Genomic DNA, 19,367 nt, shown 5'->3' with positions numbered 1-19,367 from the left:
GTCAAATTGTGAAACGTCAAAATATTTATATTTCATTTATTAACATTAATATTAATAGTACAACTTGCGCAATTTGAAAAAGGTGGTTTAAAAGATTTTTTAAAATTTAATTTAAACTGTATTATTGCATTTTAACACGTTTGTATAAAAAAAAACAAATTTATGTAACGGTATAATATTTTCGCTAAGAATTTTTAGACATTCCCCTTGAGTGTAGACAACCAGTTCTATCTTCTACGGGTCATAGGTTTCATGATTTCAGCAATTAACAAAAATATTGTATTTTATAAATTTATAACGTTTGGAAAAAAATATTGTATGATATACCTACGTGTTAAAAAGTACATTTTCGCTTCGCTCATTCTGCAAAGTTTCACATGCGAGCCATCATCAGCAACTACAGGAACAACCAACCAACAGGAAGTAGAGAGAATCATTAGGCTCGGTCCAGTTAGCTCCTAACTTATTCTTTCTCCTTTCTGTTGGTTGGTTATTCCTGTACTTGCTGATGATGGCTCGTATTGGGCCGAAACGGGTCCAAGTATTTTAATCTTATAATTATTGTTTTTAATAAATTTTGTGATTCATCTTGGAGAGAGTACATTATTACATCTAGACCAAGACCTCATTTGTGAAACATAGATACATATTTTCCTTGTTTTTTTAGTTATACTATAACTGTGTCAGAGCCCACACATAATTGTTATCTAAGTAACTTAAACTATAAAGAACTAGACCACTACACGGATCTAGAACCAGATAGAGATTTTGATATCTACACCATGAATAACAAAAACAGATGTAATCAACCGGCGATAGAAAGAAGAGATGATAGTGGTAAATACATCCCCTAAAGTTTGTCGCATTGATTTACCAACACCCTGTATATTAAAAAAATATATTTCATTAAAAATCTAATGTATTTTTAGATTGCTTTTGGAGAGTCAGGAGTGGTGAACGTTTACACCAAAAAATTGTTAGAGACTCATTGAAGGCAAATTCTATTGTAGATTGTCAAGTGGAGTGTTTGTCATCTACTAAATTTACGTGCAGAGCATATAGCTATAGGTAAGTAACTTATTGTAGAAAAATAGAAAGCAAATTTATATTCATCATCTATAGTTCCTGCGTTATAATCTTAGATTTAATCAAAAGTCTTAGCAAGAGTCACATTTCAGCAGAGTGGAATAGATTGGAATGAAATATAATAGAAAATCTTAAGCATCTTAGCACGAAATTCAGCGAAATATTGTATGTGTATGTAATAGTATAGTATATAAGTAATTTAGTACTAAAATTAGAATCACATCTCTGTAACTGACGTAAACAAAAACACTTGTATTACCACACCCTTTCGCAAAGTAGCGCAATTGGTTGATTGTTTCAGCTTCGTCTCTTTCTATGTTTCGCAACATAATGTTTGGCAATACAAAACACCAAAATACAACGTGGCACAAGCGAGATGGATTGATGGATCTGTTAAATACTTACCAAACTTAGTGGAAATAACCTTAAAAGAAACATTAAATAAAGTGATCATGGAAAGAAGTTTATCAGTCTTTTACGGTAAGAAAGGGATTAAGACAAAGTAATTGACTGTCCACAAGTTTATTAACCTTATCCTAGAAGCTATCCTACGACAAAGTGGTGTATGGTATAATATACTACAAGAAACAATAAGTTATCGCTTTTGCACACGATATAGCATTGATTGTGAGATCAGTTATTATCGAGAAAAACTTTAGACTATGCATAAACGAAAATAAATCCAAATACTTTGAAATTAGAGCAAACAAAATAGATGCCGATGATTTTCTAAGAGTAAGTAGCGGAAGTAGAGAATATAGGTTTAAAAAGTGGATTAATTCGAGTGACGATTACAAATAGAGCCAAATAAGATGCTGAAATAAAACAAGAATTACTAAAAGGAGTAAAGCTGTAGCAGCAGTAGACAAAATGATCAAATATCGGTTAATATCCAGGAAATCAGGATTCACAAAAGATTGTGCAATCTTCGGTTATGTACGGCAGTGAAACAGGATGGCAAGTCGGAAAAATACACAGGAATTGAAACGACGGGAGAGAAGGATATTACACAAGATATATGGAGGAGCAAAGGACAATGACGGCATCGGGAAAAGAAGAACAAATAAGGAAGCAATGCAGATCTACAATCAACCAAGCATAATACAAAAAGTATAAGCACAAAGAACTCGTTGGATGGGACATTTTTGTAGTACAAATAGGCGTGCAAAAAAAAGTATGAACAGAAGAAGCGGGCGAAAAAGGCAGGAGAGGAAAACCAAAAAACAAGTAGTTAGAGAGGTTAAAACCGATGTAAGAAATCTAAGTAAACTGGACTGGGAGAAAAAGACGAAAAACAGACATGATTAGAAACAAATAGTGAAGAAAATAGAAGCCATGGGCCTCCAGGCCTGAATAGCTGTTATCTATATAAGCATTATAAGCAAAAGTACTCTTGATTTAACACTGCACATGACCATCCATATCTTATTTTATTTACTCTGTACAATATAAAAATCAAATTTATAATGGTGTCATTTGTTTTAGATATGGTCCACCCATTGTTAGAGGCTCAATTGATAACTGCCAGTTAACCGATTGGCCATACTATGAGCTGGACCCCAGAGCTCATTTTGAACCTGAACCTGGATTTGAAGTTTATGAGAGAGGCAGTTTTGGTCATGGTTGCGAAACAGGCCACTTCGGCATTAGAGGTCATCTCGACAATCGGCCCAAACAGCTAAACCCCGATCAACGTAAATGAAAATAATTATAAAATGGTCTTTCTAGAAACTAAGTGTGTAGTGATCAATACTAACACCACCTTTTGTCGCCACCTTGTCGCTCCATATTTTGCGCGGCCGGCCGATACTTCTTCTAGTTCTTCTACCGTTTGGTAATTATCTATTGATATTTTGACCATACGGGTTTCCTCCATTCTGCTTGTGTGCTTATTACATTATCATTTTCTATTTAGTGTCCATTCGTTTATACACTACGTTACATTGTCTTTTAATATATTCACTCTTCTTTCGATTTCTCAGCGAATTTTCTATAATTCTTCTTCGTAAGTACTCTCATCTCTGACATTTTCAGTGGTCTCTGATGCAGTTTTCACTATTGGTTTTGCACTGGCTTTATAAATTCTTGACTTTATCTCAGTGTTAATATGTGAGTTTCGCCATATAGTGTTATTAAGGCATCCTTCCAGTCTATTTACTTTTGTACTTGATCTCTCACTTCTGTGTCCAGGTATTCATAGCTGGGCATTGTAATTCCATGGTGTAAATTCCTTTCCAGATAATAATACATAGATAACTACATAAATTGTTTCTAGAAAGACAATGTAGAATTTTTAATATTTGTGATAATTCTTTATTTTTTAGTTTGTTACATTGGATTTGGTTCACCAGCAAGATTGCTACCGCAAGCTATTAAAAAATCACTACATGTGTCTTCAGAATTAGAATGTAAAGAAGAATGTACAAGAGCAAGGTTGAAGTCACTTTTTCAATGCATGTCATTTAGTTTCTGGTAAGTGTATGCTCTAAATTAAGTGAATGATTATTATCATTAACATATATACTTTATCGGTGGAACTCTTGTAGTAAGTAACATTGTAACCTATAAGATTTATTTTGCACTCTGTCAGAGATTTTTTGATAAATTTTAAATATGTATATTTTTGGGGTTCCAATATTTTAGGTAAACTTAGAATGTATTGTGACTAAGTCATTCTCATCTATTTTTTGTTCCACACAGTGTGGTAGCGTCAAATTTCTTAAGACCATGAATCTTAAAAGTAGTTAGTTTCATTATCCTTTATATCAGGACATTTGGAAAAAAATCTTGAATAAATATATAAAGAAATAATCCCGAAATAATAGTTTATGATGGTTTGATGGCAGAAATGTCTGACATTTATCTAATTTAATTGTAAATTTTATACTACGAATTTATACTAGATATGTATAAGCAAGGCAGCGAGCAAAAGTACGTGTTAACGAACCTCTGTCAGAGGAAATTGAAATTAGGCGTGGAATAAGACAGGGATGCGTATTGTCACTAATTCTTTTTAATGTCTATTTGGAAGAGATCCTGAGAAAAGCTCTTAATCGATAGTGAAACAGATGGAATAAAGGTAAATGGAGTTCCCATTAACAACATTAGATATGCGGATGACTCTATTATCTTGCCGAAAATATTAAAGATCTTCAGTATTAAGAATAAACATACGGTATAAGACAAAATTTATATACAGTCCGTCTAATTTACTTACCGTTGCACGTTGCACGTCATTATCTACGCAGAGGCGGCTTTACCTATTGTGCAGGGTGTGCGGTGCACACGGGCGCCGGGATGTTGGGGGCGCCGATCACCAAAGAGCGGGTCCTTTACTTTGTTTCAACACAAAATATGCATTAAAACGATTAATGAAAAATTACATTGGCACTTAAGCGCGATTTATAGATTGTCGCCCGCCCGGCTGTCCGTCCAACGGACGGAAGGCGATCTTTTGATTCGTTTGAAGACATACCGACAATGTTGCGGACCCTATAAAGGTGAAATTGTTTGGGACTTGTCGGGCATTTTCAAAGGCGTTTGTACAGGTGTCGCGGGATAATTTTGCGAAATAAGCTTTGACGGAATGGATTAAGTATTTTATTTAAGTTAACATGTAAATATAAAGTAAAGCGGCTTTTCATTTGATTAAAATTATTTAAAAGGAAGATTTTCTTTTATTACTATCACAATTTACCGAAAATGCGAAGAATAAATTGCGCCCAATCAGTTTGGATTTGTGAACGCTGTTAGGTACGAGGGAGGCTTTATTTAGCGTGCAGGTGTTGTTTCAGAAATGTAGAGATGTCAGCTGTGATGATTTTGCATGCTTGATTGACTACAAGAAGGCTTTCGATAGAGTCAGGCATGAACAAATGATGCAAGTGCTGAAGAGGACAGGGATTGACGGAAGAGACCTGAAAATAATAGCTAACCTGTATTGGAATCAATCAGCAGTGCTCCGAATAAATGGAGAATATAGAGATCAGGTCGAAATCTTAAGGGGAGTGAGACAGGGATGCATAATTTCACCGCTGATGTTCAATCTGTACTCAAAGCACATTTTTAAAGAGTCTCTAAACTCTAAAAGATATTGATAAAGGCATCTCAATAAAAATGGAATCAACCTTAGCAACCTGCGGTATGCAGATGATAGTGTTTTCCAATACCATAGAAGGGCTGCAAAACTTAATGAACAAAATAACGTAAACAAGTAGAACATATGGACTAGATATAAACACCAGCAAATTCAAGCTAATGATCATCAGCAAGCAAAACATAACTGGAGCAAAACTGTATGTGAATCAAATGAGAATTGAAGGTGTCTCACAATACAACTACTTGGGAACTATAATCAATGAGTCATGGGACAATACTCAAGAAATTAGATGTCGCATCGGAAAGGCAAAAAGTGCATTCTTGACTATGAGCTATGTGTTCAAGAGCCATGAACTCACCCTAAAAACAAAAATAAGACTCCTTAAATGTTACGTGTACTCAGTGCTTCTATACGGAGTAGAAACGCGGATATTGAAGGCAGAAACTCTATCGAAACATCAGACTTGAGATCTATGGTTGTACAGAAGGATCCTGAAGATACCATGGACAGACAAAGTCACCAATGAAGAAGTACTACGGAGGATGAACACAACCGCAGATTTAGGTCAACATCGTGAAGGCCCGTAAGCTGCAGTACTTGGGATATATAATGAGAAATCGAGGCAGATACGAGCTACTCCAATGCATTTTACAAGGTAAAATTTAAGGAAAAAGGGCCCCAGTATGAAGAAGAATATCCTGGCTTGCTAACTTGAGAGCATGGTATAGAAAGACCTCAACACAACTATTCCGTATAGCAACCAACAAAGTCATCATAGCCAGAATGACCGCCAATGTTAGGAACGGACAGGCACCCTAAGAAGATGACTACCACAATTATTGCGACTTTCAGAGGAGTCAGAACTCCTCAGAAATTATCCATATTAACAATTTGTTGTTGGTTTTTTAAGTAATACTGAAAATACGTAGTATGTAGTTCATCATTTTATCAACCTCAGCCAATTTTCAACCTTACCTCATAGATAAAAAGTTAATTTTTAATTAAATGTTTTTAACAGATTTGGGTAGGTTGTTCTGACGCCGTGAATAACTATTGGCTCCCGACATCATTTAATATTGCACTATTTGCATGTGGATTTTTGTTTACATTATAAGAGTACCTAATACGTTATGTACAAGTACCAGGTAGGTACCTATTCGACTATTCCATTTTGACTGCGTGTCTAGAAAAGAGCGCCAGGGCATCGACTGCACACGGGCGCTACATGGGCTAGAGCCGCCTCTGTATCTACGTTAGAGATCTAAGTTGACATTGTTGTCCAATTACAAAAAATTCTTGAATTCATTTTAAATCAAATAGATCACATAATTATTGTAAACGTGAATTATACACAATATACAAAACAAATTAATATTCAATGTAGATAAATAAAAACTTTAGAAATATAGAAGTAAATAATAAAACAGTAAATATAATAAAACAAATACTTATAGTAAAGAATATAAACAAATATGAAGTGTCATCACCGCAACTGTCAAATAAATATTATAGTCGGTTCGCTGAACTCAGACACAACTGGCTAGTGATTTTAGTATGTATTTTTTTTTATTTTGGCCAATTTTCCCAAAATTGGCATAATTACTAACTATTTAGTAATTATTAACTCTTTAGTAATTATTTTTTTTGCCAATTTTACCAAATTGGCAAAATTACTTAATAAAATCACTAGCCAGTTGTGTCTGAGTTTAGCGAACCGACTATAACAATTTATTCTAAAACGTCACCTTCGTCTGATTACAGTTACAGTGTGTTCCGAGCAAATGTGCTTCATAAAAACGCCTTATAATCCATTTATACAAATTAAATGAAACATATTATTGTGTATTTCTTTAGGTTAACATTAATAGAAATCTTCAAATATTATTTCTACGCGTATATAATAAAATATGTCTAGTGACTGTAATCACAGTGTACTAGGCAAAATGATTCTAAGAAAGAACACACCTACCGCCTAAATATTTCGTGTTGGTATCATGTGAAGTCACAGGCTATGACGCGCAACGGTAAGTAAATTAGAAGTATAAATATCAAAAACTGAAAGAAATAACGAGAATCTTCTAATACACGGAACCAATGTCGAACAAGTGAACAGAAAATATGCATATCTTGGAACAATGATTAACTCTGCAACATATTACTTCCATGAAATTAAAATCAGAATAGAAAAGGCTAGAGCAAATTTCAACAAAATGAGAAGAGTGCTCAAACACGTCACAAACAAAGAGGTTCTGAGAAAAATGAATAGAAAATGGAAATCTAAAATACAATCAAAACAAGAAAAAATTGTAATATCTCGGAGATATTACACGAGAAGAGAGATACAGCTTGCTAAAACTGATTATGAAGGGAAAGATTCAAGGAAAGAGAATCATAGGAAGACGTAGAATGTCATGCCTTCGCAACCTGAGAGAATGATACGGATGAACATCAAATTAATTTTTTAGAGTAGTCGTCTCTAACGTCCGAATAGCTATGATGATTGCCGGTCTCCGTCGCAGAGAAGCAACAGCATTTGAAGAACAAAACTCTGGACAATTTTTGTGAATTTGAATTCTTAGAATTTTAAATGAAACGAAGGTAATGTGCGTGAGTTGAGTAAAAGTAGAGAACCTATGAAATGGAAAATCAATTTTAGATAATTCGACAAATGCTACTAAATGGTATCTCAAAGCTTGAAGAACGAAGTGACTGAGACTTAATTCCTTTTGTAAGCAAATCTCCAGGGTTTTTTGGAACCGACATGTTGCTGGAATTTGTATTAGACGATATTTCAGAGACTCCAGCCACAAAGGTTTTTAGAAGAATGAGTGCAGTTTTATCCAACTGAGAACTATTGTTGAGCCATAGCATAGGAAGTATTTTCCTTCGTATTTTATGGCCTAACATTGTCAGAAACGAAGATTTGCTACACCTTTTCGTACAAAAGAAGGTAGAAAATCAAAAAAAGTCCAGAAAGTGGGGTTTAATCGGTTATAGACTTCGAAAAGATAGCTCTAGTATTGGAAAGACTACCTTAAAGTGGAAACTCCAAGGAAAAAGAAAAAGGGGTCGCCCAGCACAAACTTGGAGAAGATTTATCATAGACGAGATAAGAGGTTTAGGAGAGTCTTGGAATGAGATGAAGGTCTTAACTCAAAATAGAACTAGATGGCACGTTTTCACTGAAGCTCCGCTTATTAGTTCAAGAACCTTATTATAATTGATTAAAAATAATTATTAACAGTAATTTCAGATAAAAATTAATTCACATTGCTTGATTTATAATACTAGTTTTACTTGATTGCTTGATACTCGCTTCTTATTTTAGGTCCAAGGGTTCACGTAATGTACCAAACTGTTATCTCTCAGACATTTATCAAAGAGATTTATTGGCGAAACTAGACTACGTCTACGACCCGAATGCATTGCTATTTGCTTGGGACAATTACAATCCTGATTGCGTATTACTGGCTAATGATCCCGTTCACACTAATCATATATCAGGAGGAGGACCGATTGATAGAGACTGTAAGATATTTACCATTTATTCAGCTAAATACACTTCAAGAAATTAACGCACCACCTTAAAAATGGGTCATATTTGATGTCTCGAATTTCCTAAACCTGTTTTCCGATTTAAGTGATTTTTAACATGTTATAGCCTAATTAACAATATCGCTGTAATAATATTGTTGCTAGACAGGTAAATTGTCATTGTATACCTGGTGTACCAATCAAACTGTGATTTTTTCTCAAAGTTCACGTGACCCTGTGGAATATCTAGCATTTATAAAATACTGAAATTAAAACCCAACTATAGCCTCAGGTTTTCTTAATATTCCGTTTTTTTATTCATTCGCTTATGTCGGATAATAAAAAAGTTGGGTGCTTTAACAACTAGTCTTGTCTTTCGTCAATACAGGGTGTTTTTAAATAAGTATGACAAACTTTAAGGGTTAATCCTGCATGAAAAAATAATGACAGTTTGTTTCATAAACGTATGTCCGCAAATGCTTCGTTTCCAAGATACGCGATGTTGAATTTTTTCTTACAAACTGATGATTCCTTTATGACTCTAAAACCGGTTGAGATATGCAAATGAAATTTGGTAGGTTTAAAGAGGTAGTTATTGCGCATTTTTTGATATACAAATTATAAATTTAATATTCACCATCGGCACGCATACGGGTAATATGACCCTTATGTACGCCAATGGTGAACATAAAATTCTTAATTATGTCAAAAAATGCATAATAACTATCTCTTAAAACCCACCAAATTTCATTTGCATATCTCAACCGGTTTTAGAGCAATAAATAAATCGTCAGTTTGTAAGAAAAACTTCAACAATCTCGGAAATGAAGCAGTTCCGGACGTTTATAAAGCAAACGTTGTATTGATGAAAAACAAGGCTAGTTGTTGAAGTACCTAAATTTTTTATTATCCAACATATGCGAATGAATCAAAAAACAGAATGTTAAGAAACATGAGGTTATATAGTATTTTTACTACAAAAGCGATATTACTGAGGTCAAAATTTTTGACGTAAGAGAACTGTCAAAACATTAGAATGTGACTTTTCTGTCAAAACATTAGAATGTGACTTTTAAAAGTCACATTCTAATCTTTTGACAGTTCTCTTACGTCAAAAATTTTGACCTACGTAATATCGCTTTTGTAGTAAAAATACTATTCGCGGTGTGCAAGTACTTGGAAGGGATACGCGAAACGATCGTGCGCGAATAGCGGAGAAATATTACAACTTTCTTAAATAATTCATATTGTCAATTGAAATTGTCAAATTGACGTACATTTCATACTTATTGTCATTTAAAAAGAAAAATTATATATTGCTCCACAGTATTGATATGATATGCAATTATTATATAAAAATTTAATTAATTGTATTTTGCTTGCAGTACTGCATTTTAATAACTAATTTTATTTACTACATACAATTGTTAATTGTTAACGTTTAAATAACATAACCTAAATCTTATTTTTTCTTCTTATTATTTTTTTTGGACTATGGCCTTGACAATTATCCAGTAACCAGAACCATATGATTGGCCAATATAATCAAAAGTGCGAATAAAAGTGCAGAGCGAAGAAACCAGGTGTCGCTTTTCAGAACTTGCACGGTCCCAATAGTTGAGTTTTAATTTCAGTATTTTATAAATGCTAGAATATTCCAGAGGGTGACGCGAACTTCGAGAAAAAAATCAGTTTGATTGGTACACCCGGTATTCTCTGACAATTTACCCGTTTAGCAAAAATATTATTAAGTGAATGAATAAAAAAACAAAATGTTAGGAAAACATGAGACTATAGTTGAGATTTAATTTCAATATTTTATAAACATTAATATATTCTACTGGGTGTTGCGAACTTTGAGAAAAAACACAGTTTGATTAGTACACCCGGTATACCTGTCTAGTAACAATTACAGCGATATTGTTATAGCATTTTTACTACAAAAGCGATATTACGTAGGCCAAAATTTTTGACGTAAGAGAACTGTCAAAACATTAGCATGTGACTTTTCATTATTGCCTTGTTTATTATAAACATGGCAATAATGAAAAGTCACATTCTAATGTTTTGACAGTTCTCTTACGTTTATTATAAACATGACAATAATGAAAAGTCACATTCTAATGTTTTGACAGTTCTCTTAAGTCAAAAATTTTGACCTACGTAATATCGCTTTTGTAGTAAAAATACTATAAAGAATAAGGCAACAACATATTAAAAAATAATGTTTGTGTACTTTGTACGCACGTAAGAAGTTATACTTCTATTACATATGTGATTTTAACGAAATTGATATAATGTACTTTAAACAGTTTATTTATATTTTATTTAAATATTAAACTAATTTTAATACTTACTACTTTCCAAAAATTTGTATTAACACAATACCAAAAATTTAAAAAAAAAATAAAAGAATAAAACGCACACAAACACATTGAAAAATGCCACAAAGAAAAAATGATTTCTGAACGATAATAATTGTTGGCAAAAGTTTTAAATACGCATTTTCTGAAAAAAAAATATATAAAAAATATACTTACAATCATAAAATGTATAAAAAAATAAAAAATAAAAACTTGCATCGGGATTCGAACCCGCGAATTTGGGGGCGCTTTGATTCGTAATCGAAGCCTAGACTCACTCATCCAATTACACATTATTTGTCATGTGGAAAAATAGGCAACTGAACGTTTTACCGTTTGACAGTTGTTCTGAATTTAATCAAATTATGTAGTTTGATTTTTGTGGAAGAAAATATTAAAATATAACAAAACAGTAAGAAAACAATATATTAGATGAAGATTGGTAGAACTTTTGTTGGTAATCAAATTAAGTATGTAAATCAAAGCATTAAATACCTACTAGATAAATAAATCTTCGCCAAGAAATCATAATTTAAAAATAAAAATCGGACCTAATTTCGGATTTCTCTCCAAAAATCCCCATTCTTGAGAAAATAAATTTATTCCAACCTATTCCAAATGTATAATTACAATATGATTATAATAACAACTACATACCAAATTAGAATGAGTTTTCCTTGTCCAAAATGGTCCAAAAGTCCAAAAATATAGGTATATGAAAACTATTTAAAAAGGCAGTATAACTATTAACTAATTTTGTTTGTTGTTTCTTTTCCCACAAATTTCAAAACGCAACAACCATAAATAATCAAACCACAGCTGTGCCACAGCCGCCATATTGAATAATTTTTGACATCCAATCAGAACAAAGTTATAATGCGACTGCGCCCAGATTGAAGGTTTTAATCATATTAAAATTCACCCTCATATCGCGCCTAAAGCAGTATAACTTCAAAAATCACTTACGGACAACAGGTTTAGGGAATTTGAGAGATCAAAAATGACCCATTTTTAAGGTGGTGCGTTAATATTTTGGAGAAGTGTAATAATACATTTTTGATTTTTGTGTGTTTTTATGATCATTTATATATTTTAAATTTTGCAAATAAACAATTCTGTCAAATGATTAATATTTTTGTAATAAATGGACAACTTACCATTTGGTCATGTTTCCCCATCTCATCTACATTGGGATAAGCACTTCTACTGCACTGTTCTACGTGTGAACCAGATCTCAAATAAACAAAAAAAATTGTTATTATATTTTACCCCCATCAAAACATTTGTTATTATCAACTAACATTAAAAAAACAAAAAATTGTGTTAATTTTGAATTGATTTGAATCGATTTTGAAGTGGTTTGATTGTCGCCGGCAGCGACAACTGTCAATGCACGACGGTATGTATTTTTACTACAAAAACGTTATTACGTAGGTCAAAATTTTTGACGTAAGAGAACTGTCAAAACATTAGAATGTGACTTTTTATTATTGCCATGTTTATTATAAAATTTTTGACGTAAGAGAACTGTCAAAACATTAGAATGTGACTTTTTATTATTGCCATGTTTATTATAAACATGGCAATAATGAAAAGTCACATTCTAATGCTTTGACAGTTCTCTTACGTCAAAAATTTTGACCTACGTAATAACGTTTTTGTAGTAAAAATACATACTAAACTGTCATAGTGTACAGTGTACATGATCTCTACGATTTTTCGGAATGGTAATATGTATGTAAAATTTTGAATTATTTGAAACAAAAGATATATGAAAAATTATGGCACAAATGAAAATATCTTGCTGTAGTAAACTAGACAGACAATATTGATATCGTGAAACAAACCTTTCACCACTGCGAGCAAATTGAAAAGCACGAAATAATGGGAAAAATGAAATTCAAGTATATGGAATTGAACTAAAAGCAAAAGGCGATAAAAAGGGAATATTACTTAAAAACACCAATGACTATAAAAGCCTGAAGCCTGACATAAATATCTTGAATGATATGTAGTAACACCTACCTGTAGATTTCGTGATGAATTTCTTCACTTTTTCAACGTAAAACACAATGACGCGCCTTACTACGTGTTGATACCGAAGCAAGACATGCACTAAAAGTCTTTTTGCGTAATAATATAAGCGATGCATTTAATTTAATAAGGTTTTTCTTAATTTTTACAAGAACCGACGCCGAACTCAAAAATTTCAAATCAAAGCCTTCGCGTTTGATAGGAATTTGTTCGTCGTGCGCACTGATACCAACTTAAATAACTGGATGTGTCTAGGCAACCGTTCATAATCGGAAAATACTTAAATAAATTTTTCGGAATGGTAATGTATCAAATTTTGAATTGTTTGAAACAGAAAATATGAAAAATTATGCCACAAATGAAAATATCTTACTGTAGTGGACTAATAGATAAACAATATTGATATTTGGAAACAAACGTGTCATCACTGCGAGCAAAATAATTTAAAAGCACAATGTGAAAAATGAAAATCAAAATAAAGTCTGTAATTGAACTAAAAGCAAAACAACCAATACCTACTCCAAGAATCAAAATTAATAAGGCATTAAAAAGGAAATATTGCTTAGAAACACCAATAATAATTATAAAAGCCTGACATAAAAAATTTTGAATTGTATGCTATTATGATATGTCTGTGGTCATACCTGTAAGATTTCGTGTTCAATTTCTTCACTTCTTCAACGTAAAACACAATGACGCGACTTACTACGTATTGAAACCGAATCAAAACATACACTAAAAGTCTTTTTACTTAAAAAAATAAGCAATTCATTCAATTTGATAAGGTTTTTCTTAATTTTTACAAGAACCGACGCCGAACTAAAAATTTTCAAATCAAAGCCTTCTCGTTTAATAGTTGATATCAGGGATGCCACCAGTCAACGAAAGAATTATGGTACGATGTTGGCAAAATTATCGTGTTTTATTGAAAATTCCACACCTGTAATTTTGAACCAATCAAAATACGTTATTTTGGCAGATCACCATGGCAACGGAGGTATTTTATCGGAAATTTTTTGCTCGTGGGGTACCCAACAGCGAATTATAGTGGAAATTTTTTGACGTTTACCATAACAGAACATTTTTGACAGACTGGTTTTTATTTGTTTACATAATTTAGTTTTGATTCATTTTCTATCACTTGTAGTTACTCAAAACTTATGTAAAATTGAAGAATATACTATTTTCTATCTTGAAATGGTATTCCCATGCAACTACAATGAGTAGAAATTACGAATTTGAAAGCCTAAATAATTGCTGACAAAGCTATGGCGCGCTATTAATCTGTTCATGCAGCTTTGGATTTTCAAATGCAAATTTGGTGTGGAATTTTCTTACCGAATACCACGCGAAGTCAAATTAATATCCGGAAATTTTTTTTTGATCATGAATATTTTTAGAAAATTTCCGGAAATTATTTGACCTCTAGTGGTATTACTAGTGAAAATTCCACACCTGTAATTTTGAACCAATCAAAATACGTTATTTTGACAGATCACCATGGCAACGGAGGTATTTTATCGGAAATTTTTTGCTCGTGGGGTACCCAACAGCGAATTATAGTGGACATTTTTTGACGTTTACAATAACAGAACATTTTTGACAGACTGGTTTTTATTTGTTTACATAATTTAGTTTTGATTCATTTTCTATCACTTGTAGTTACTCAAAACTTATGTAAAATTGAAGAATATACTATTTTCTATCTTGAAATGGTATTCCCATGCAACTACAATGAGTAGAAATTACGAATTTGAAAGCCTAAATAATTGCTGACAAAGCTATGGCGCGCTATTAATCTGTTCATGCAGCTTTGGATTTTCAAATGCAAATTTGGTGTGGAATTTTCTTACCGAATACCACGCGAAGTCAAATTAATATCCGGAAATTTTTTTTTGATCATGAATATTTTTAGAAAATTTCCGGAAATTATTTGACCTCTAGTGGTATTACTAGTGAAAATTCCACACCTGTAATTTTGAACCAATCAAAATACGTTATTTTGACAGATCACCATGGCAACGGAGGTATTTTATCGGAAATTTTTTGCTCGTGGGGTACCCAACAGCGAATTATAGTGGAAATTTTTTGACGTTTACAATAACAGAACATTTTTGACAGACTGGTTTTTATTTGTTTACATAATTTAGTTTTGATTCATTTTCTATCACTTGTAGTTACTCAAAACTTATGTAAAATTGAAGAATATACTATTTTCTATCTTGAAATGGTATTCCCATGCAACTACAATGAGTAGAAATTACGAATTTGAAAGCCTAAATAATTGCTGACAAAGCTATGGCGCGCTATTAATCTGTTCATGCAGCTTTGGATTTTCAAATGCAAATTTGGTGTGGAATTTTCTTACCGAATACCACGCGAAGTCAAATTAATATCCGGAAATTTTTTTTTGATCATGAATATTTTTAGAAAATTTCCGGAAATTATTTGACCTCTAGTGGTATTACTAGTGAAAATTCCACACCTGTAATTTTGAACCAATCAAAATACGTTATTTTGACAGATCACCATGGCAACGGAGGTATTTTATCGGAAATTTTTTGCTCGTGGGGTACCCAACAGCGAATTATAGTGGAAATTTTTTGACGTTTACAATAACAGAACATTTTTGACAGACTGGTTTTTATTTGTTTACATAATTTAGTTTTGATTCATTTTCTATCACTTGTAGTTACTCAAAACTTATGTAAAATTGAAGAATATACTATTTTCTATCTTGAAATGGTATTCCCATGCAACTACAATGAGTAGAAATTACGAATTTGAAAGCCTAAATAATTGCTGACAAAGCTATGGCGCGCTATTAATCTGTTCATGCAGCTTTGGATTTTCAAATGCAAATTTGGTGTGGAATTTTCTTACCGAATACCACGCGAAGTCAAATTAATATCCGGAAATTTTTTTTTGATCATGAATATTTTTAGAAAATTTCCGGAAATTATTTGACCTCTAGTGGTATTACTAGTGAAAATTCCACACCTGTAATTTTGAACCAATCAAAATACGTTATTTTGACAGATCACCATGGCAACGGAGGTATTTTATCGGAAATTTTTTGCTCGTGGGGTACCCAACAGCGAATTATAGTGGAAATTTTTTGACGTTTACAATAACAGAACATTTTTGACAGACTGGTTTTTATTTGTTTACATAATTTAGTTTTGATTCATTTTCTATCACTTGTAGTTACTCAAAACTTATGTAAAATTGAAGAATATACTATTTTCTATCTTGAAATGGTATTCCCATGCAACTACAATGAGTAGAAATTACGAATTTGAAAGCCTAAATAATTGCTGACAAAGCTATGGCGCGCTATTAATCTGTTCATGCAGCTTTGGATTTTCAAATGCAAATTTGGTGTGGAATTTTCTTACCGAATACCACGCGAAGTCAAATTAATATCCGGAAATTTTTTTTTGATCATGAATATTTTTAGAAAATTTCCCTCGACTGCAACTCGGGAAATTTTCAAAATATTCATGATCTCAAAAAAATTTCCGGAAATTATTTGACCTCTAGTGGTATTACTAGTGAAAATTCCACACCTGTAATTTTGAACCAATCAAAATACGTTATTTTGACAGATCACCATGGCAACGGAGGTATTTTATCGGAAATTTTTGCTCGTGGGGTACCCAACAGCGAATTATAGTGGACATTTTTTGACGTTTACAATAACAGAACATTTTTGACAGACTGGTTTTTATTTGTTTACATAATTTAGTTTTGATTCATTTTCTATCACTTGTAGTTACTCAAAACTTATGTAAAATTGAAGAATATACTATTTTCTATCTTGAAATGGTATTCCCATGCAACTACAATGAGTAGAAATTACGAATTTGAAAGCCTAAATAATTGCTGACAAAGCTATGGCGCGCTATTAATCTGTTCATGCAGCTTTGGATTTTCAAATGCAAATTTGGTGTGGAATTTTCTTACCGAATACCACGCGAAGTCAAATTAATATCCGGAAATTTTTTTTTGATCATGAATATTTTTAGAAAATTTCCGGAAATTATTTGACCTCTAGTGGTATTACTAGTGAAAATTCCACACCTGTAATTTTGAACCAATCAAAATACGTTATTTTGACAGATCACCATGGCAACGGAGGTATTTTATCGGAAATTTTTTGCTCGTGGGGTACCCAACAGCGAATTATAGTGGAAATTTTTTGACGTTTACAATAACAGAACATTTTTGACAGACTGGTTTTTATTTGTTTACATAATTTAGTTTTGATTCATTTTCTATCACTTGTAGTTACTCAAAACTTATGTAAAATTGAAGAATATACTATTTTCTATCTTGAAATGGTATTCCCATGCAACTACAATGAGTAGAAATTACGAATTTGAAAGCCTAAATAATTGCTGACAAAGCTATGGCGCGCTATTAATCTGTTCATGCAGCTTTGGATTTTCAAATGCAAATTTGGTGTGGAATTTTCTTACCGAATACCACGCGAAGTCAAATTAATATCCGGAAATTTTTTTTTGATCATGAATATTTTTAGAAAATTTCCGGAAATTATTTGACCTCTAGTGGTATTACTAGTGAAAATTCCACACCTGTAATTTTGAACCAATCAAAATACGTTATTTTGACAGATCACCATGGCAACGGAGGTATTTTATCGGAAATTTTTTGCTCGTGGGGTACGCAACAGCGAATTATAGTGGAAATTTTTTGACGTTTACAATAACAGAACATTTTTGACAGACTGGTTTTTATTTGTTTACATAATTTAGTTTTGATTCATTTTCTATCACTTGTAGTTACTCAAAACTTATGTAAAATTGAAGAATATACTATTTTCTATCTTGAAATGGTATTCCCATGCAACTACAATGAGTAGAAATTACGAATTTGAAAGCCTAAATAATTGCTGACAAAGCTATGGCGCGCTATTAATCTGTTCATGCAGCTTTGGATTTTCAAATGCAAATTTGGTGTGGAATTTTCTTACCGAATACCACGCGAAGTCAAATTAATATCCGGAAATTTTTTTTTGATCATGAATATTTTTAGAAAATTTCCGGAAATTATTTGACCTCTAGTGGTATTACTAGTGAAAATTCCACACCTGTAATTTTGAACCAATCAAAATACGTTATTTTGACAGATCACCATGGCAACGGAGGTATTTTATCGGAAATTTTTTGCTCGTGGGGTACCCAACAGCGAATTATAGTGGAAATTTTTTGACGTTTACCATAACAGGACATTTTTGACAGACTGGTTTTTATTTGTTTACATAATTTAGTTTTGATTCATTTTCTATCACTTGTAGTTACTCAAAACTTATGTAAAATTGAAGAATATACTATTTTCTATCTTGAAATGGTATTCCCATGCAACTACAATGAGTAGAAATTACGAATTTGAAAGCCTAAATAATTGCTGACAAAGCTATGGCGCGCTATTAATCTGTTCATGCAGCTTTGGATTTTCAAATGCAAATTTGGTGTGGAATTTTCTTACCGAATACCACGCGAAGTCAAATTAATATCCGGAAATTTTTTTTTGATCATGAATATTTTTAGAAAATTTCCGGAAATTATTTGACCTCTAGTGGTATTACTAGTGAAAATTCCACACCTGTAATTTTGAACCAATCAAAATACGTTATTTTGACAGATCACCATGGCAACGGAGGTATTTTATCGGAAATTTTTTGCTCGTGGGGTACCCAACAGCGAATTATAGTGGAAATTTTTTGACGTTTACAATAACAGAACATTTTTGACAGACTGGTTTTTATTTGTTTACATAATTTAGTTTTGATTCATTTTCTATCACTTGTAGTTACTCAAAACTTATGTAAAATTGAAGAATATACTATTTTCTATCTTGAAATGGTATTCCCATGCAACTACAATGAGTAGAAATTACGAATTTGAAAGCCTAAATAATTGCTGACAAAGCTATGGCGCGCTATTAATCTGTTCATGCAGCTTTGGATTTTCAAATGCAAATTTGGTGTGGAATTTTCTTACCGAATACCACGCGAAGTCAAATTAATATCCGGAAATTTTTTTTTGATCATGAATATTTTTAGAAAATTTCCGGAAATTATTTGACCTCTAGTGGTATTACTAGTGAAAATTCCACACCTGTAATTTTGAACCAATCAAAATACGTTATTTTGACAGATCACCATGGCAACGGAGGTATTTTATCGGAAATTTTTTGCTCGTGGGGTACCCAACAGCGAATTATAG

At 32.4% G+C, this 19,367-nt stretch overlaps 1 protein-coding gene across 1 annotated transcript in view; it reads left to right on the top strand.

Moving 5' to 3' along the window:
- The window catches only part of LOC114338448 (uncharacterized), a 110,253-nt gene that overhangs the window by 62,757 nt on the left and 28,129 nt on the right, over positions 1-19,367 (top strand). Inside the window, exons 10-14 of the mRNA XM_028289052.2 lie at positions 668-837; positions 930-1,068; positions 2,572-2,780; positions 3,411-3,558; positions 8,514-8,713. Coding sequence (XP_028144853.2) covers positions 668-837; positions 930-1,068; positions 2,572-2,780; positions 3,411-3,558; positions 8,514-8,713 — 866 coding nt within the window. The remainder of the gene's footprint in view (positions 1-667; positions 838-929; positions 1,069-2,571; positions 2,781-3,410; positions 3,559-8,513; positions 8,714-19,367) is intronic.

The sequence above is a fragment of the Diabrotica virgifera genome, chromosome 2 (genome assembly GCF_917563875.1).
Source record: "Diabrotica virgifera virgifera chromosome 2, PGI_DIABVI_V3a".
NCBI lineage: Eukaryota > Metazoa > Arthropoda > Insecta > Coleoptera > Chrysomelidae > Diabrotica > Diabrotica virgifera.
The sequence above is the reverse complement of the archived record's forward strand: the minus strand, read 5'-3'. Positions and strand labels throughout refer to the sequence as shown.